The sequence below is a fragment of the Eubalaena glacialis genome, chromosome 2 (genome assembly GCF_028564815.1).
Source record: "Eubalaena glacialis isolate mEubGla1 chromosome 2, mEubGla1.1.hap2.+ XY, whole genome shotgun sequence".
NCBI lineage: Eukaryota > Metazoa > Chordata > Mammalia > Artiodactyla > Balaenidae > Eubalaena > Eubalaena glacialis.
The window spans coordinates 65539370-65561431 of NC_083717.1; the positions used below are offsets into that span (position 1 = coordinate 65539370).

At 36.2% G+C, this 22062-nt stretch overlaps 1 protein-coding gene across 3 annotated transcripts in view; it reads right to left on the reverse strand.

Moving 5' to 3' along the window:
* LRRC49 (leucine rich repeat containing 49) overlaps positions 1-22062 on the reverse strand; it is a 132887-nt gene that overhangs the window by 93665 nt on the left and 17160 nt on the right. For all 3 annotated transcript variants that reach the window (XM_061180122.1, XM_061180121.1, XM_061180123.1), the window contains 2 exons: positions 13090-13156; positions 8138-8281 (listed from right to left, as the gene is read on the reverse strand). In XM_061180122.1, the coding sequence (XP_061036105.1) occupies positions 8138-8281; positions 13090-13156 (211 nt within the window). The remainder of the gene's footprint in view (positions 1-8137; positions 8282-13089; positions 13157-22062) is intronic.

Sequence of the window (22062 nt, forward strand, 5' to 3'; positions counted from 1 at the left end):
CCACATGGGAGGACTTTACTGGATTAAATGATTCTAAGGTCCTTATTTGAGAAGAGGGTAGGGATGTGTATTAACACTATAATTTAAGACAAGTGTGTATTTTAAAATGGTAAGACTAACCATTAAAGTGAAGAAGAATAGAGAAAATTCCATTAACTCGAAATAAGACACAAGAAAAAAAAACAGCACAGGAAAAGCAGGACAAATAGAAAGCGTGAAATAACATCAAAGTGATAAATGTAAATATATCAGTAATCACAATTAGTAACAGATGAAAGTCTCTGGTCAGAAGACAGATCCTCAGATTGTAAATTTAAAAAGGAGTGTGCATTCTTTATAAGAAAAAGGCTGAAAGTTAAAGAACACTTAATATGATTCACTGAGAAGAACTCAACAACACTACTGTTAATATTCCTGCCAAAAGTACAGAACATGAATCTAATCATTAGGAAACAATTAGACAAGTCCAAACTGAGTAACATTCTACAAAATAATAAACTGATATTCTTCAAAAATGTCAATGTCAGGAAATACAAAGAAAGACTCAGGTACCATCCCAGATTAAAGACGACTAGGGAGACATAAAAACTGAATGCAATGTATGATCTTGGATTTTCTTTTGCTATAAAGGACACTACTGAGATAACTGGGAAAATCTGAATGGGAACTATAGATTAGATATTAGTATCAGATCAATGTTAATTTCTTGATTTTGATAATTATAATATGGTTATGTAAAAGAATTCCTTGTTTTTAGGAAATAAACACTAAAGTATATGAAAATAAAGAAGCATTATGTCTACAACTTTTAAATGGTTCAGAAAAAATATATATATATATTTTATACATATATATTTATATGTATAAAATATATACATAGAGAGAGAGATTGGTAGCTATAAAGAGAAGGGAAGAAAGAGAATGATCAAGAGAGAGGATAAAGCAAACGTACTAAAATGTTATCATTTAAGGACTCTGAGTGAAGGGTACTGGGAATTCTTTATACTATTGGTGCAGCAGTTTCTGAAATTATGTCAAAATTTTAAATTTTAAAAAGGTTAAGGGATCAAAAACATATACCAGGAAAAAAACAACCAAAAGAAAGCTAATATTAACATTAGACTAAATAAATGTTAAGGCAAGAAGTATTGTTAGCTTCATGATATATACTACATACTTAGAACAGTGCTTGGCATGTAGCCCATGCTGATAAAATACTTACAAAATGAAGGAGTTAGTAATAAAGGCAGTTAATACATAATTATAAAAGAAACAATTTACCAGGAAGATACATCAATTTAAATCTTGTAAGCACCTAGAAACACAGCTTTCAATACTGACCACATACTAGGCAAATATACTGATAGTAAGTATTGACTATAAATAGTAACTGCACACTAGGCAATAAAGCAAACCTTAACAAACCAATTACATATAATCAACATTCACTGGCCACAATGCAATTAAATTAGAGAAGAATGACAAAAAAAGAGTAATAAATCCATACATATCAAAAAGTTTAAATACACTTTTAAATATGCACTTGGATCAAAGAAGAAATAATGGAACTTTGAAAATATTTAGAACTAAATAATAATAAAAATACTAAATTTCAAAACTTCTTTGAAGAAGCTGAAGTGGCAGTTAGAGGGAAATTTATAGCTTTATATGCTTACATCAAAAAATAAAAAAGACTGAAAACCAATGTATCAAATACCTAACACAAAACTTTAGAGAGAAAAATTTTTAAATAGAGGAAATAAGAAAGATAAGAACAAAAGTCAATAAAATAATATTTTTAAAAGCTGTAACAGGGGTTCAAGAAAGCTAAAAGCTGGTTCTTTGAAACTACTAGTAAGATAAACAAACCTCAGACAATACTGATCAAGAAAAAAGAAAGTATAAGTAAGCATTATTAGAAGTGACAAGAAGAACAAGACTATAGATAGAGCAGCCAAAAAATAAAATAAAAAAAGAATTTAGATGAAAGGAAACTACAACGTATCAAAACTGATGTCCACTATTATACTGAGTCAACAGTTTAAAACTATGCAGACTATTTCACAAGAAAAATTCTACCAAAATATTCAAGGAACAGATCATCTTTATCTCATATAAGCTGAGATTTATACCAAATAGGAAATCAAAATAGGGAATCACAGAATATTAAAATAGGAAGCACTCTTCAACTTATTTTGTGAGGCTAGTATGACCCTGATAGCAGAAAAGAACAATAAAAAGAAATTACAGGCCAATATCATTTATTATCATAGTTGTGAATATTGTGAATCAAATATTAGCAAACAAAAAAGGAATGTGTATGATATATAGCCCATAATATACATAACAACCCAAAATGCTAGAATGACTTATCATTACAAAAATCTTGTAATATAATTTTCGAAATTAAGATTAAAGAAGAATCCATATGATCAGTCTATGGACTGCAGAAAAATTATTGAATAAAATCCAACAACCATTCATAATATAAACTCTAAGCAAACTAAAAATAGAGGATAATTTCTTCACACTGATAAATGGCATTTAGCAAACATAGACAGTGATGCATTTCCTTTAAAATCAGGAATAAGGCAAGGATGATCATTTTTGTTTCTTTATTCAACTTTGTACTAGAGGTTAAATCAAACTTCAGTCTAGCTCAGTCAAATAAGTAGAAACAAAATATATAATGATTAAAGAAAAACTATCATTGTTTGAAAAAAATTATAATTGTCCAACCAGAAAAATCTAAGATAATCTACAGACACATTATTAGAATTGTTAAGTGTCTGAGCAAGGTTTCTGGATTTAAGGTCAATGAACCAAAATCAACTGTGGTTCCATATACTAGTAACAGTAAGAAATCTATTTCTGACCAAAAAAATTTACAATGACAACAAAAAAGTATAAGATATATGGAAGCTATTTAACAAAAAACAAATAATGATCTATGGAGAAAAGCATAAAAATCATCAAATGAGACATATGAATTGAGAAATGTGCTCTAGTCATACTATGCCATTCATATTAATATACCATGTTCACATTATGATATTGAGCCTGCAATGTCATAAAAACGTCAGCTGTCTTCAATTTAAAAGATAGTCCAATCAAACAGACCAGTAGGGTTATTCGTGAAACTTAACATGCTATTTTTAGAGTGTATACAGAAAAAGAAAAGACCAAGATAATTTTTTTTTAAAAGGAAGGAAGGCTGGGAAAGGAAGGAAAGGGAAAGGAAGATTGGGGACCTCATTCTACTAGCTCTTAGAACATAATAGAAAGTTATAGTTATTATGACAGTGTTATATTGGAACATGGATAAAGACCAAATAAACAGACCAGAGAGGCCAGGCACAGACCCATGCATGTGTGGATATTTAATTTGCTAAAGGAAGATACTGCCAAGGGGAGAGGGAAGAACAAAAAGAATTCACTTTTCAATAAAACGTGCTGGGACAATTGGTAATCCATGAGAAAAAAAAAAAAAGAAATTGGATTTCAACTGCACATCACAAGCAAAAGTCAATTCCAAATAGATGAAACACCTCTATGTGAAGAATAACTTTAAAACTCTTGTTAGACAACACAGAAAAATATCTTTATGTCCTCAGCCCATAAGAAAGGATTTTGCAAACAAAAAGAAGAAACAATAAAGGAAACTATTGATGATTTTTACTTCTGTTTCTCAAAAGACAGCAGAAACAAAAGAAATACTACAGATCAATATGAAAAAGAAAAAAAATGTCATTACAGTGGGCAGAGGATAAGGCTATTTGCAGAAGAGGCAATCTCAATATCAAAAATGAAAAAAAGATGAAAGGCATTCAATCTCACTGGAAATTAAAATTAAAATCTCAATATAATATATGCAATTTCATAGTTACAAGACTGGCAGAAATGAAAAGGTCTGACAACATCAAGTGTCAGTAAGGTTGTGAGGTTAAACGAACCCTCGGGTAATGCTGATGGGAATGTAATTTGGTACAACCACTTTGAGAAAAATGTGGTGCTAGCTGATAAAATGAAATGATGTGCATAATCCTGGCACCCAGCAATGCTTCTCCCAAGTATCCACCACTGAGCATTATTTTTCAAATGCAGGTTGCAACTAATTTTTCATTCGTCAAGAAATCAATTCAGCAGATTGAGACTAACTTTTTTTCGAGACCAACATTTTTTAATGAGATAGAATAGACTAGGATATACCAGAATAGATTGCAGTAAGGGTAGGTATAGTCATGAAATGCTTGTTTCCATTATTTATAATGTCCTCATATAAATATGTATTTAATTACTGGGTTTCAATGCAAATTTTATTTATTACCATAGATTATGGCTAAAAAATGTCTGAAAGCCACTGTCCTGGAGAAATTGTTATAATTATGCACAAAAAGACATGTACAAAAATGTTATTTCTTCTTAACGACAAAAAATTAGAAATAATATTAATGTCCATAAAGAGAAGAATAAATATTTAGTTACAATCACACAGTGGGATACTATATAACAATGGAAATTAGTGAACTGGAGCTACAGGTATCAACATAGATTAATCTCAAAGCATAATAAAAGTAACTTACAGAAGATATGTACAGTTTGATGATATCATTTACAGAACACTTAAAAGCATGCAGGGCTTCCCTGGTGGCGCAGTGGTTGAGAATCTGCCTGTCAATGCAGGGGACACGGGTTCGAGCCCTGGTCTGGGAAGATCCCACATGCCGCGGAGCGACTGGGCCCGTGAGCCACAACTACTGAGCCTGCGCGTCTGGAGCTTGTGCTCCGCAACAAGAGAGGCCGCGATGGTGAGAGGCCCGCGCACCGCGATGAAGAGTGGCCCCCACTTGCCGCAACTGGAGAAAGCCCTTGCACAGAAACGAAGACCCAACACAGCCAAAAATAAATAAATAAATAAATAAATAATAAAAATAAAGGAATTCCTTTAAAAAAAAAAAAAAAAAAAGCATGCAAAATAATTACTTCATTGTTTAGGGGTATATATATGGGATTGTTTAGGGATATATACAGGAAAAGGAAAAAGACATGCATAGGAATAAACACCAAATTCATAACTGTGGTTACCTCTGCAAAGGAGGGAGAGAATGTGTTGGAGGAGGGTTACATAGTAGGCCTCAACTATATTTAAAAGGTTTTTATTTATTAAGTTCATTGGTGGACATACAAATGTTTGTAATATTATTTCCTATTCTTTGGGAATGTCTGAAATGTTTCGTAGTTTTTTAAAAGGGAAAGATACCATATAAACTTAAAAGACATTTGGTTAGAAATTTATAAAATTTCCAAGAAAAAGATCAGTGAATTTAATACAATAAACAATGACTTTTCTATGTCGAAAATACCAGTGAAGAAGGTTTCTGATAAGATGGTAAAGTAGGTAATGCCTTTGTTTCATCTCCTTCCCAAGATTCAATGGGTGAAACAAACAAACAAAAAATACACAAAATGAGTGAATCCATGGAAATGATAAAAACAAGAGAGCTATTAATAGATCAACATTTTTGATGAATTTCAGGAAGGTGGAAAGCAGATAGGATCTTGTTGGAGATAACCCTGAACAGAGAAAACTGCAGCTCAGAACTGGCAGGAGAGATGCTGCACTGCAAATGCAGCAATTCCTTCCAAAAGAATGCCATCTTCCAAGCTCAGAGTCAGTACATACAAAGAACAGGCATGGATTATGGGTAACTGTGGCTAATCAAGTAGATGTGTTATTAAAGATCTGTCTACTCAACAGCTATTCCTGGAACACCAACAAACCCACCCCACCCCCAGCCCACTCCCACCCCTGTCATGCACACACACAACCGGGTACAGAGCAGCTGGCTGAAGAAAACCTCAGCTAGAGCCTCAGGATCTGTTCTCTAACAAAACAGTATCAAGGAAGGATCGACAGCATGGGTATTTTATCTATGGAGATGGTTAATAACTGCTACAGTAGAACCAGAGGGGGAAAAGGAATGGCAATTTCAGCTGGCGCAAAAGATACTAAAGTCCTTCTTACCCGCACCCACACACATACACAAAGTAGTTTTTCTTATTTTGGCAGTTACAGAGTGAGGCTCCCTATTCCCTTCCACTCACGCTAAAGGGAAGTCAGCCAGTGTGTGGGATTCAACAACTTACACAAATCTAGTGATCATTCTAGGGAGAGATTTTATGGTTAAAAAGACCTATTCAGCTGCACAGGAGAGCCAGCCCCTCCTTAACATAGTCCTTCATTTAAGGATTACCAGTTATTGAGGAAAATCAAAACCACAAGAGAAAAAAAAGCAAAAAGAATAAGTATGATAACTGACCCTGGAAAAAAGAAGAGACAATTAAAAAAAAACCAAAAAAAAAGAATCCTCAGATTTAAAAGTCTCTTGGCTCTTTTAGGAAAAGGATGCTTCAAAAAAGAAATAGAGTTGGAAAAGTTTCTGATTTTTTCTTACACATATATTCACAATATCCAATTAATATGCATGATACTTATTATCATGATGATTATACCATATGCATAATACTTAATAAATCTTTTTCACTTTTAGAAATTAAGAACAATTTCCTTTTCCATAAGATGTTTATTGCTGCCTAATCTATAACAGTAATGATTAGACATAATACTCAATGGGAAATTCGGTAAGCAATTTCCTGGATGTGTATTATACATTTTCCAAATGAAAGACAAAACATAGACAGGAATATGCTAAGGCCAATAGATTTCTGTACTCCACTCTACCAAAGCTTTTTGGATTCTTACCATACCCAATGTCCCTAGGACAGATTAAGTCCAGTCTGAACAGTTCTAGAGACAGCAATGTAACAGATTAATATGGGTGCCTTTTAAAATAAACAAGCCATTTCCAATATTTAAATCCAATCTGGGGGAAGAGCTGGCAGAATTTAGAGGTTCTGGGATAACTCCATGTCTTAGAGAAGGTTCTGAAATTATCCCAACCTCCTAGAAGATATGAGCATTACTTGGCTCAGACTTTCTGGGAAAATTTCAAAATGAAACCAATCTGTAAAATGAGGCCTAGAGATAAGGCATCATCTGTCTCCCAGCTTTTTCCAGTGTACCACTTACAGTACATTTAACTATTTACTAAGGAACTCAATGTCTTGAAAAAGTTAATCAGATTTTACCTTTAAAAGTGCTTAAACGATACCCAAAGAAAACCTAATGTAGTTTTTCTATTGCATGTAAACAAAGGAAACTTGTTAAAAGAACAAATGTTTTTATAAATCCTCAGATGTCTTCTTGGCCTGCATCATGTCATACAGCTGAAAGTCGTATTTCTAGAGCTCTTCATATATGCACAAGTTCAAAATACCTGAGCATCAAGCTGTTATTTAGTTGCTAAACTTGAATAAAACTATAAATCTAACGAAGTTCATCCTCAGAGTTTCAGAGTAGCCTTTCTATATAGTTTTGTCCCCACAATGCCAACTCTTCTTCCTGCTCACATGCCAGCTTTCTACAATATTTATATCTTTTTTCAGAACCAGCAAGCCAAAAAGGACTCTAGCGATGATCTAGCCCAATGTCCTCATTTTAGAGAAAAGTAAACTGAGGCTTACAGAGTTTACCCAAGTGATTTACCCAAGTGATTTACCCAAGGTCACACAGATAATGAGAGCTGAAGCAGACCTGCACTTGGCCTCTCATGTCCTATGTAACAATGCTCTTTCCACCATACCAAGCTGCCTTTGAAAAACTGCAAAGAATATGATATTTATGCATGTCTTCAAAGCCCTCAACCACTCTTCTCTGTGCCTTTTCCCTCTCGGTGCAACAAGTTATCAACTTTCAGTCAACAATAACCTTCTTTCTTATTAATTGTATTCCTATAACAACACAGGAAAGGATTCAGTATTCATTTACCACTAGTTGATTCATTTACTGATAACACTTGTGCTCCTAATTTTACATTTATCTTTTAGAATGGAAAACACCACAACATTTCCCAAATCAAAATATTATAAAGCTTAACAATTATATCCGCAATTTAAATTCAGAAAAAAACTAAATTACTTTAGATTCTTACTTTGCAGAAAGCAATGCTATAACATTTATTTCATTCCCTTAAAAGAAAAGCCAGAAATCACATATTGATTCCATTTTAATACTCACCACAAAAGTGATTTGATTGTGTCGCAGGTTAAGCTCAGTTAGTGAATCCAGACCATTAAGATTATCAACATGACTTAAAAGGTTCCTGGCGAGATTTAAAACTCTCAAATCACACAAATGATTGACATTTTCAATTTTGGTAATCTGTTAAAAAATGAGGAAGGGATGATTAGCAGGCATAAATCTCAGATGTGCATGTTATAAAAATAAAAGACATAGTCATTGAATTCAGTGACAAGTTTATATGAAGACATTTCAAAATCTATTTCCAGTTTCCCCTGTTGTAGATATTATGAAGTTACTTAACTTGTGAAAATTAACTAACAGAACATATTTTATAATTTGACCATGGTAAGTATATTTTATCAAATAATCAATAAGTCCATTGCTTGGGCATGTCTAAGTGTCCAACACTGTGCCAGGTCCCATGAAGGTGAAGAGAAATATACGTACTAGCTGTGAAATAGAAACTGTGAGCCCAAGGCATAAGCTCACAATGTTTTGATCAAACAAGATTTTTCTGAGAGAAAAGGCAAGGAAAAGGAATGTTACCAAGTTCCCCTTGTTAATTCTCCATTTATACTGCAGGATCCTGAGAGCAATCAAGAGTCTGAATGGAAAAGATTCAAGGAACTAGGATCCCCAGTAGAGGGTGAGGATGGATATTCTTTATTAGTGAAACTGCTTAAGAGAGGAGACAGATAATGTTTAGGCAGGGTACAATATGGTGGACTTGAATTATGGAATATACGCATGCACGTAAGCACTGAACTGCAGCGGAGGAATTTGAGTTGCACAAGTAAGGATAAGTTAAAGGGTATAGCCCATGAAATGATGAGAGCTCAACATGATTTTCAGCCCCACTACTGTAATACAGCAAGCTTAGCACAACGGGATGAGTTTCTACATGACCCAGAAATAGGGCTTCTTGCAGAGGGCTTCAACCTTTTAATGTAATGTACTTAAGTAACAATGAGTTATACACAACATTTTTCTTCTGAACATTAAAACAAATTTCACAGTCACTGAAGATTAATTTTCTCATCTGTATTGCCATCACAATATTATTTGAAATTTTCTATTTAACACTTCAAAGCAGATATTGGCTAAAATAGCCTTTTTTTAAGATTTATAATCCAGTTTTCTATGATATTGTTTGGACCTTCTCTTATATTCAAGAAATACCGTCTAGATTTCATCTACATTCAAGAGGAGAAACCTAAGTATATTTATCGCAAATTCAATAATATATAAAGATAATATATGACCATGCTTTAAAACTTGTCCTGAGATTTTTGGTGTAACTAATGTAAAATGAAAATAAAATCTGTAAAAGAAGAAACAAGGTTATCAGTATTTGCAGATTACAGAGCTGTACAGTAAGACATAGACAAAAACATTTCAAAACTAAATAGGTGATAGAATTTAAAATGTATAGAATCAGCAAAAAATAAAATAGATACTGTAGAAAATCAATAATAACAGCATAATCTTGAGAAATTCTGCTAAAATACTAAAAAAATAGAGATAGGTATATGGAAAAGCAATATGTAAATATATACATAAATTTATACATATACATAAAGCTTTTCTGAACTCAAGAAAGATAAATATACAGAATGAAGGGGTACATAACCTGTATATGGTGTCTTCTCCCTTCTGCTAATAATCCTGGGACATTTCTTTTAGAAAACTACCTTTCTCCAATTCTATTTGGTCCTGGTGGGACATATAATTAGAATGCCTACATCTTAGTTTGGTCACTCTGAAAAGAAACGTTGTTAACTCTTATATACAGGTATCAATCTGTAATTTTTAAAAAGTCACTGGGGATATTGTTCAGCTTCTTGGTTTGCTATCAGACAGGTCAGAATTGTGTGCAACATCTCTGATGGAATAGTCTGTTACTTGTTGCAGCCATGGACAAAGTCACAGGCATAGAGCAAATGACAGAAATTGCAGAAAAAAGGTGGTGTAGGGTGAGAGCAGAGTTCTTGATCAGTTAATAAATTTCACAGCCAGAAGAAGAGATGATAGGAATGTTCAAAAGTCTAATCCTGGGTCACACTGATAAGAGAGAGTCTCAAGGTAGACAGCAGAGCTTTTTAGTACGTCTAGGAAAGCTGGATACTCCAGTCTTATGTATGTGTATACTAGTAACCCAGACTGTTCTATCTGGATAAAGACAACCTTCCTACTCAGCAATAGGAAAGACATCTGCTTTCAGGCAAGCAACCACAGAAAGAGCCAGCTCTCCCTGAAGGAAAAGATGTCACTGAAAGAACAGATTCTTTTTGAAGCACATTTGTGTCCATGTTAAAGCAAGCGTTTACCAAGAGAACATTTTCTGGTAGACAAAAAAAAATCTAGGTCATAAACTGAGAGTCAACCTCTCATATTCCTCTGTATTCTTTACTACTCACATACAATCAATTGCTAAATCTTAATGTTTTTACTTTTTAAATATTTATCCAATCTGCCCCCTTGTTATATCCCTATCGCTACAACTTTAAGTTGCCATCACTTCTCACTAAGATTATTGAATTAGTCTCTCAGCTGTTCTCTGTCTCCAGTTTCACCTCCCCTCAACTCTTTACATTCCCCAATCTGTTTCTTGAACACTATCACTATTCCTCTCAATGTTTTCACATCCATAAACCAATTATATTTCATTTCACAATGTACACCACGTATCATTTTTACTTCCAATGGAAGTAAATTCAAAACACAAAAGTAGTCACTTAATTTTCTTTTAGTTTTTTAACTACCTGATTCTATTTTTTTAGAGTTGCACATTGTTTCAACTTGAATAGCGTATCTCCTGACTTTTTAGTCACCAAGACTGTCTTTGCTTTGAAATACTCCAAATTTTTGTTTATTGGATTTAAATATTTGAAACAAGACTCAGATTTTCATTTAACACATAACACAGGTCAGCTAACTAGGTAACAAGGTGACTTGTTCTAATATATAGACCAAGTGATACATTATCCATTTACCAGTTGCTCTTATAGATCTTGGGTAATGCCCATGAATTCTTAAAGGTATATTATAATATTAAAAACCACATAAATGCTTATTTCTCATATATACATTTTAAAATAAACTTAAGAAAAATATTGCTACCATAAAATGTTTCACTTATACTGATGAATGGTATTTAAAATAGTGGGTTACATAAAGATAAAATAGCAATTCCTTATTACGGCATATAAAGCCTTCCACAGTCTGGCCTTAAACCTACCTCTCTTGCCTCATCTCTCACCATCCCTCAACATGTGCTAAATTCTCCAGCAGTAAAACATACTTATCATGTTGTTTTTAGTCTCAGTGCTTTTATATATGATGCTCTCTTACTGACAAGACTCTAATTTTTCTTCCTCTTTCACCACCATCTAACTAACTGGGTAACTTTCCCTCTACTAGAGTGATACTAACCAGCCTGCAGAGCTGGACAATTCCCAGGCATCAACACTCCTCCCTCTGAGTGCACACACAGGCAGACATATAGATGGGGCTGGGATGAGATTAGAACCTAGCAGATGTGGCCTATCTAATACATCTATCAAGGTTTTATTAATTATATTAGCTTTTCAACAAAACGATTAGGACTAACAGCTATTAGAAGGCCTAAAGAGATCACACTGAGGTTTACACCTGACCAACTGCAAGTGGGAGATTTGTTCTCAACAGGCAGGGACTCCCAGATCACCCCACAATGTACACTTACCACCTCAGGAGAGGTTTTACCTTCTGCATGGGTATGTAGCTCATGTAGCTATTTATAAATAAGTACTCATATTGCAAAGACTAAAATTTAAATGTAAGAGCAAAGGGTTGAAAAACAGCCAAGATGCTCTGCAAGAGAAGAATAAGGAGAGGGAACATAACAAACCACACAGAGAAATTAAGACAGACAAATATATGGGTAGACAAACTAATCAAATGGAATAATGATCCCAGGTTATATAGTAATCAGGGAATTATAAATCAAAACCATAAGGGGACACCACTTTATACCAATTCAATTGGCAAAAATTAAGAAGTCTGAAAATTCCAAATGTTGAAAAGGATGTGAAGCAACAGGATCTATTATATGTTACTGGTGGGAGTATAAACTGGTACAATCACTTTGGAAGACAATTTGGCATTAACTTTTAAAGTTACACGTTTAAGTAACCTGTGACCCATCAGTTTCACTCCTAGATATATACCCTAGAGTGCGTATGATGTATGGAAGAAACATGCACAAGAATGTTCTTAGAAGTACTATCCTAATAGGAAACAAAAAAAAACCAAACAAACAAAAAGGAATCAACCCAAATGTCTATCAATAATAAAACGGAGAAAAAGGTTTTTGTATAATCAAACTGTGGAACATACAACAATAAAGATAAACTACAGCTATGTAGTCAAAATAGATGAACCTCAGTAACATAATGTTGTATCCAAAAAGCAAACACTGGATGACAATATATAGTTTGACACCTTTTTTTAAAATTAAAAGACAATACTACTAAACAATATATTATTTAGACACATATATATGTGATAAAACCAACTAAAAATACCAATAAAGGAATGATAAATGTGAAATCCAGAATAGTGGTATCTTGGAATAAAGAAGAAACACTTAAGTAGAAGAAAATCATTAGTAATGTTCTAGTTCTTGGGTTGGGGTTGGCTATAAGTTAATAAAAGACTAAAGAAGAATCAAAATTGTCATAACTATAAGAATTCTAAATGTTTTATGAGTTTTATCTGTCACTTACCACCGAGGAATTAGCAAACCTTATATAAATGAGCTTAATACCTTAATACCATAGCTAATTTCAGTGAATCAGTTAAGTAACTCTGGAAAAATTCAACACAAGTATAATTCTTAAAACTTTTATATGAAATTTCCTAGAGCTTTTTCAAATAAGAAAGAAATGAAAGGGCTTTAACAATACCTGATTTCCATGAAGGTCCAAGACATCTAAGCTTTTTAGATTCTCCAGATTTGAGATTTTCTTGATTCTGAAAATCAGAGTAAGTAGAGTAGAAATACAGATGTACCACATCTATTGTAAATCAAAAACTCTAAGGCATAACTCATTTTCATTTATTCTTTCTAGATAGGTAGATAGGCAGGCAGATAGACAGACAGACAGACGTAGAAATATATATAGAGAGAAATATAAAATTATATATTAAAACCTTTTTTCATTGATTTAATTATAATGTTAAAGATGCAGTCCCATTGGGGAAATGTCCCAAGTCAGCTTGAAAGTCCTATCTTTAGGAAAGAACAATTCTACTTCTAGGAACTTTAGCACAAGGCACTTATTCAAGGCAATTCCTTTCACCTTAGAATACAACCTAAATTCCTTACCTCAGTCCTCAAGGCCCTAAACTCTCTGGCTACTGACTCTTCCTCCAGCTTATCTCCTACCAAGACTCCAGCGCACCCACTCACTCTGCTCCAGCCACAGGAGCTTTCTTGCCATCTCTAACTTGACAAATTCATTTCTGCCTGGGGTGTTTACCCTTGCTGTTCCTTCTTCCTTAATATTCTTCCCCCAGAACTTCACATGGTTCACTCCTTCACGTTATTCAAGTCTTGGCTCAAATATCTTCTCGGAGCAGCCTTTCCAGATGACCCTATCAAAAAGAGCTCTTGAGAAGACCTTCAAGATGGCAGAGGAGTAAGACGTAGAGATCACCTTCTTCCCCACAAATACATCAGAAATACATCTACATGTGGAACAACTCCTACTGAACACCTACTGAATGCTGGCAGAAGACCTCAGACTTCCCAAAATGCAAGAAACTCCCCACGTACCTGGGTAGGGCAAAAGAAAAAAGAAAAAACAGAGACAAAGAATAGGGACGGGACCTGCACCAGTGGGAGGGAGATGTGAAGGAGGAAAGGTTTCCACACACTAGGAAGCCCCTTCACTGGCGGAGATGGGGTGGGGGTGGTGGGGGAGAAGCCTCAGAGCCACGGAGGAGAGTGCAGCAACAGGGGTGCAGAGGGCAAAGCAGAGAGATTCCCACACAGAGGATCGGTGCTGACCAGCACTCACCAGCCCGAGAGGCTTGTCTGCTCACCCGCCGGAGAGGGTGGGGATGGGAGCTGAGGCTTGGGCTTCGGAGGTCAGATCCCAGAAGGGGATCTAGTGTGCCACAGCTAGCTGGGAGGGAGTCCAGGAAAAAGTCTGGAACTGCCTAAGAGGCAAGAGACCATTGTTTCTGGGTGCGCGAGGAGAGGGGATTCAGAGCACAGCCTAGACGAGCCCCAGAGACGGGCGCGAGGCGCGGCTATCAGCTCGGACACCAGAGACAGGCATGAAACACTAAGGCTGCTGCTGCAGCCACCAATGAGCCTGGGTGCAAGCACAGGTCACTATCCACACCTCCCCTCCCGGGAGCCTGTGCAGCCCGCCACTGCCAGGGTCCTGTGATCCAAGGACAACTTCCCCAGGAGAACACACAGCGCGCCTCAGGCTGTTGCAACGTCACATTGGCCTCTGCCGCCGCAGGCTCACCCCGCATTCCATACCCCTCCCTACCCACGGCCTGAGTGAACCAGAGCCCCCTAATCAGCCGCTACTTTAACTCCATGCTGTCTGAGCAAAGAACAGATGGCCTCAGGCGACCTACACGCAGAGGCGGGTCCAAATCCAAAGCTGAACCCCAGGAGCTGTGTGAACAAAGAAGAGAAAGGGAAATCTCTCCCAGCAGGAGAAGCGGATTAAATCTCCACAATCAACTTGATGTACCTTGCATCTCTGGAACACCTGAATAGACAACGAATCATCCCAAAATTAAGGCTGTGGACGTTGGGAGCAACTGAAGACTTGGGGTGTGCTTTCTGCATCTAATTTATTTCTGGTTTTATGTTTATCTTAGTTTAGTATTTACAGTTTATTATCATTATTATTACAGTTTATTATCATTAATATCATTATTAGTATTTACAGTTTATTATCATTGGTAGACTTGTTTATTGATTTGGTTGCTCTCTTCCTTTTATTTTTATATATTGATATATATATATTTTTCCTTTTTCTCTTTTTGTGAGTGTGTATGAGTATGCTTCTTTGTGTGATTTTATATGTATAGCTTTGCTTTTACCAATTGTCCTAGGGTTCTGTCTGTCCGTTTTTTTGTGTGTTTTTTTTAGTATAGTTTTTAGCGCTGGTTATCATTGGTGGATTTGTTTCTTGGTTTGGTTGCTCTTTTCTTTCTTTCTTTTTATTATTACTTTAATTTTTTAATTTGTAATAATTTTTTTATTTTTTTTTATTTTAATAACTTTATTTCCTTCATTCCTTCTTTCCTTCCTTCCTCCCTCCCTCTCTCTCTCTCTCTCTCTCTCTCCCTCTCTTTCTCTCTTTCTCTCTTTCTTTCTTCCTTACAGGGTCTTGGTGCTCCAGCCGGGTGTCAGGCCTGTGCCTCTGAGATGGGAGAGACGATTTCACGACACTGGTCCACGAGAGACCTCCCAGCTCCATGTAATATCAAATGGCAAAAGCTCTCCCAGAGATCTCCATCTCAACACTAAGACCCAGCTCCACTCAACGACCAGCAAGCTACAGTGCTGGACACCCTATGCCAAACAACTAGCAAGACAGGAACATAACCCCACCCATTAGCATAGGAGCTGCCTAAAATCATAATAAGGTCACAGACACCCGAAAGCACAGCACCAGATGTGGTCCTGCCCACCAGAAAGACAAGATCCAGCATCACCCACCAGAACACAGGCACCAGTCCCCTCCACCAGGAAGCCTACACCACCCACTGAACCAACCTTAGCTACTGGGGGCAGACACCAAAAACAACGGGAACTATGAACCTGCAACCTGGGAAAAGGAGCTCCCAAACACAGTAAGTTAAGCAAAATGAGAACACAGAGAAACACACAGCAGATGAAGGAGCAAGGTAAAAACCCAACAGACCAAATAAATGAAGAGGAAAGAGGCAGTCTACCTGAAAAAGAATTCAGAGTAATGATAGTAAAGATGATCCAAAATCTTGGAAACAGAATGGAGAAAATACAAGAAACGTTTAACAACGACCTAGAAGAACTAAAGAGCAAACAAACAATGATGAACAACACAATGAATTAAATTAAAAATTCTCTAGAAGGAATCAGTAGCAGAATAACTGAGGCAGAAGAACGGAAAAGTGACCTGGAAGATAAAATAGTGGAAATAACTACTGCAGAGCAGAATAAAGAAAAAAGAATGAAAAGAATTGAGGACAGTCTCAGAGACCTCTGGGGCAACATTAAACACACCAACATTTGAATTATAGGGGTCCGAGAAGAAGAGGAGAAAAAGAAAGGGACTGAGAAAATATTTGAAGAGATTATAGTTGAAAACTTCCCTAAAATGGGAAAGGAAATACTCAGTCAAGTCCAGGAAGCGCAGAGAGTCCCATACAGGATAAATCCAAGGAGAAACATGCCAAGACACATATTAATCAAACTATCAAAAATTAAATACAAAGAAAAAAATATTAAAAGCAGCAAGGGAAAAACAACAAATAACATACAAGGGAATCCCCATAAAGTTAACAGCTGATCTTTCAGCAGAAACTCTGCAAGCCAGAAGGGAGTGGCAGGACATATTTGATGAAAGGGAAAAACCTACAACCAAGATTCCTCTACCCAGCAAGGATCTCATTCAGATTCGGCAGAAAATTAAAAGCTTTACAGATAAGCAAAAGCTAAGAGAATTCAGCACCACTAAAGCAGCTTTACAACAAATGCTAAAGGAACTTCTCTAGGCAGGAAACACAAGAGAAGGAAAAGACGTACAATAACAAACCCAAAACAATTAAGAAAATGGGAATAGGAACATACATATTGATAATTACCTTAAATGTAAATGGATTAAATGCTCCCACCAAGACACAGACTGGCTGAATGGATACAAAAACAAGACCCATATATATGCTGTCTACATGAGACCCACCTCAGACCTAGTGACACATACAGACTGAAAGTGAGGGGATGGAAAACGGTATTCCATGCAAATGGAAATCAAAAGATAGCTGAAGTAGAAATTCTCATATTAGACAAAATAGACTTTAAAATAAAGACTATTACAAGAGACAAAGAAGGACACTACATAATGATCAAGGGATCAATCCAAGAAGAAGATATAACAATTGTAAATGTTTATAAACCCAACATAGGAGCACCTCAATATGTAAGGCAAATGCTGACAGCCATAAAAGGGGAAGTCGACAGTAACACAATCATAGTAGGGGACTTTAACACCCCACTTTCACCAATGGGCAGATCAACCAAAATGAAAATAAATAAGGAAACACAAGCTTTAAATGACACATTAAACAAGATGGACTTAATCGATATTTACAGGACATTCCATCCAAAAACAACAGAATACACTTTCTTCTCAAGTGCTCATGGAACATTCTCCAGGATAGATCATATCTTGGTCACAAATCAAGCCTTGGTAAATTTAAGAAAATTGAAAGCGTATCAAGTATCTTTTCCGATCACAACGCTATGAGACTAGATATCAATTACAGGAAAAAATCTGTAAAAAATACAAACACATGGAGGCTAAACAATATATTACTAAATAACTAAGAGATCACTGAAGAAATCAAAGAGGAAATCAAAAAATATCTGGAAACAAATGACAATGAAAACACGACGACCCAAAACCTATGGGATGGAGCAAAAGCAGTTCTAGGAGGGAAGTTTATAGCAATACAATCCTACCTCAAGAAACAAGAAACATCTCAAATAAACAACTTAACCTTACACCTAAAGCAATTAGAGAAAGAAGAACAAAATAACCCTAAAGTTAGCAGAAGGAAGGAAATCATAAAGATCAGATCAGAAATAAATGAAAAAGAAATGAAGGAAACAATAGCAAAGATCAATAAAACTAAAAGCTTGTTCTTTGAGAAGATAAACAAAACTTATAAACCATTAGCCAGACTCATCAAGAAAAAAAGGGAGACGACTCAAATGAATAGAATTAGAAATGAAAAAGGAGAAGTAACAACAGACACTGCAGAAAAACAAAGGATCATGAGAGACTAATACAAGCAACTATATGCTAATAAAGTGGACAACCTGGAAGAAATGGACAAATTCTTAGAAAAGTACAACCTTCCGAGACTGAACCAGGAAGAAATAGAAAATATAAACAGACCAATCACAAGCACTGAAATTGAGACTGTGATTAATAATCTTCCAACAAACAAAAGCCCAGGGCCAGATGGCTTCACAGGCGAATTCTATCAAACATTTAGAGAAGAGCTAACACCTATGCGTCTCAAACTCTTCCAAAATATAGCAGAGGGAGGAACACTCCCAAATTCATTCTACGAGGCCACCATCACCCTGATACCAAAACCAGACAAAGATGTCTCAAAGAAAACTACAGGCCAATATCACTGATGAACATAGATGCAAAATCCTCAACAAAATACTAGCAAACAGAATCCAACAGCACATTAAAAGGATCATACACCATGATCAAGTGGGGTTTATCCCAGGAATGCAAGGATTCTTCAATATATGCAAATCAATCAATGTGATACACCATATTAACAAATGGAAGGAGAAAAACCATATGATTATCTCAATAGATGCAGAGGAAGCTTTCGACAAAATTCAACACCCATTTATGATAAAAACCCTTCAAAAAGTAGGCATAGAGGGAACTTATGTCAACATAATAAAGGCCATATAGGACAAACCCACAGCCAACATCGTTCTCAATGGTGAAACACTGAAACCATTTCCACTAAGATCAGGAACAAGACAAGGTTGTCCAGTCTCAGCACTATTATTCAACATAGTTTTGGAAGCTTTAGCCACAGCAATCAGAGAAGAAAAAGAAATAAAAGGAATCCAAATCGGAAAAGAAGAAGTAAAGCTGTCACTGTTTGCAGATGACATGACACTATACATAGAGAATCCTAAAGAGTCTACCGGAAAACTACTATAGCTAATCAATGAATCTGGTAAAGTAGCAGCATACAAAAGTAATGCACAGAAATCTCTTGCATTCCGATACACTAATGATGAAAAATCTGAAAGAGAAATTAAGGAAACACTCCCATTTACCACTGCAACAAAAAGAATAAAATACCTAGGAATAAACCTACCGAGGGAGACAAAAGACCTGTATGCAGAAAACTACAAGACACTGATGAAAGAAATTAAAGATGATACAAACAGATGGAGAGATATACCATGTTCTTGGATTGGAAGAATCAACATTGTGAAAATGACTATACTACCCAAAGCAATCTACAGATTCAATGCAATCCCTATCAAACTACCAGTGGCATTTTTCACAGAACTAGAACAAGAAATTGCACAATTTGTATGGAAACACAAAAGACCCCGAATAGCCAAAGCAATCTTGAGAAAGAAAAACGGAGCTGGAGGAATCAGGCTCCCAGACTTCAGACTATACTACAAAGCTGCAGTAATCAAGACAGTATGGTACTGGCACAAAAACAGAAATATAGATCAATGGAACAGGATAGAAAGCCCAGAGGTAAACCCTGGCACATATGGTCACCTTATCTTTGATAAAAGAGGCAAGAATATACAATGGAGAAAAGACAGCATCTTCAGTAAGCGGTGCTGGGAAAACTGGACAGCTACATGTAAAAGAATGAAATTAGAACACTCCCTAACACCATACAATTGAAGACCTAAATGTAAGGCCAGATACTATAAATCTCTTAGAGGAAAACATAGGCAGAACACTCTATGACATACATCACAGCAAGATCCTTTTTGACCCACCTCCTAGAAATGGAAATAAAAACAAAAATAAACAAATGGGACCTAATGAAACTTAAAAGCTTTTGCATAGCAAACGAAAACATAAACAAGATGAAAAGACAACCCTCAGAATAGGAGAAAATATTTGCAAATGAAGCAACTGACAAAGGATTAATCTCCAATATTTACAAGCAGCTCATGCAGCTCAATATTATAAAAACAAACAAACCAATCCAAAAATGGGCAGAAGGCCTAAATAGACATTTCTCCAAAGAAGATTGCCAACAAACACATGAAAGGATGTTCAACATCACCAATCATTAGAGAAATACAAATCAAAACTAAAATGAGGTATCAACTCACACCAGTCAGAATGGCCATCATCAAAAAATCTACAAACAATAAATGCCAGAGAGGGTGTGGAGAAAAGGGCACCCTCTTGCACTGTTGGTGGGAATGTACATTGATACAGCCACTATGGAGAACAGTATGGAGGTACCTTTAAAAACTAAAAATAGAACTACCATACGACCCAGCAATCCCACTACTGGGCATATACCCTGAGAAAACCATATTTCAAAAAGAGTCATGTACCACAATGTTCATTGCAGCTCTAGTTACAATAGCCAGGACATGGAAGCAACCTAAGTGTCCACTGACAGATGAATGGATAAAGATGTGGCACATATATAAATGGAATATTACTCAGCCATAAAAAGAAACGAAATTGAGTTATCTGTAGTGAGGTGGATGGACCTAGAGTCTGTCGTACAGAGTGAAGTAAGTCAGAAAGAGAAAAACAAATACCGTATGCTAACACATATATATGGAATCTAAAGAAAAAAAAATGGTTCTGAAAAACCTAGGGGCAGGACGGGAATAAAGATGCAGACGTAGAGAATGGACTTGAGCACACGGGGAGGGGGAAGGGTAAGCTGGAATGAAGTGAGAAAGTGGCATGGACATATATACACTACCAAAAGTAAAACAGATAGATAGTGGGAAGCAGCCACATAGCACAGGGAGATCAGCTCGGTGCTTTGTGACCACCTAGAGGGGTGGGATAGGGAGGGTGTGAGGGAGGAGATATGGGGATATATGTATATGTATAGCTGATTCACTTTATTATAAAGCAGAAACTAACACACCATTGTAAAGCAGTTATACTCCAATAAAGGTGTTAAAAAAAAAAAAGAGCTCTCCCTTCCTGTCTCCATCACTCTCTCCTTTCCCTGTTTTAATGGACTTCATTGCATTTATCCTTGCCTAAAATTATATTATGTTTTGTATACTTTTTTATATCTCCTTCCTCAAACCAAAATGTGATCTTCAAGAGGACAGAAGCTTTGATATGCCCTCTGCTGTATCCTCAGCACTCATGATAATGCCTGGCACCGAGTAGGCACCCAATAAATATACTTTTAATCAATGAATGCCCATACTGACTAAATGGATGAGTTTTATGTACAAGGGCATTCATGACAGGGTTATTTATCACTGAGAAAAACTGGATACCACCTAAATGCTTTCTACTAGACTTGCTCCATTCGTGAATATTTATTTGGAATTTTTGATTGGCCATCTTGTGAAAGCTAAAATGTTGCTACATATTTAAAAACACAGAATTTTTATCTCTAAAATGCCCCCTCGGGACTTCCCTGGTGGCGCAGTGGATAAGACTCTGCACTCCCAATGCAGGGGGCCCGTGTTCAATCCCTGGTCAGGGAACTAGATCCCACATGCATGCCACAACTAGGAGTTTGCATGCCACAACTAAGGAGCACACAAGCCACAACTAAGGAGCCCACGAGCCACAATTAAGGAGCCTGCCTGCCGCAACTAAGGAGCCCACGTGCTGCAATTAAGGATCCCTGGAGCCGCAATTAAGGAGCCCTGGAGCTGCAACTAAGGAGCCCACCTGATGAAACTAAGACCCAGTGCAACCAAATAAATAAATATTAAAAAAATAATAAAATAAAATAAAACGCCCCCTCTTAAGCTCCCTAATGGTTAGGGCCTGCCCACTGTCTCCCTCATTCCTATCTTCGATGGCTACCTTACCTGTCCAACTGCCTCCAACTGGACTCTCCTCTAACAAAAAAACAAAACAAAAACCACTTCCCTTTTATTGTTCTCCCTCCTACAGATC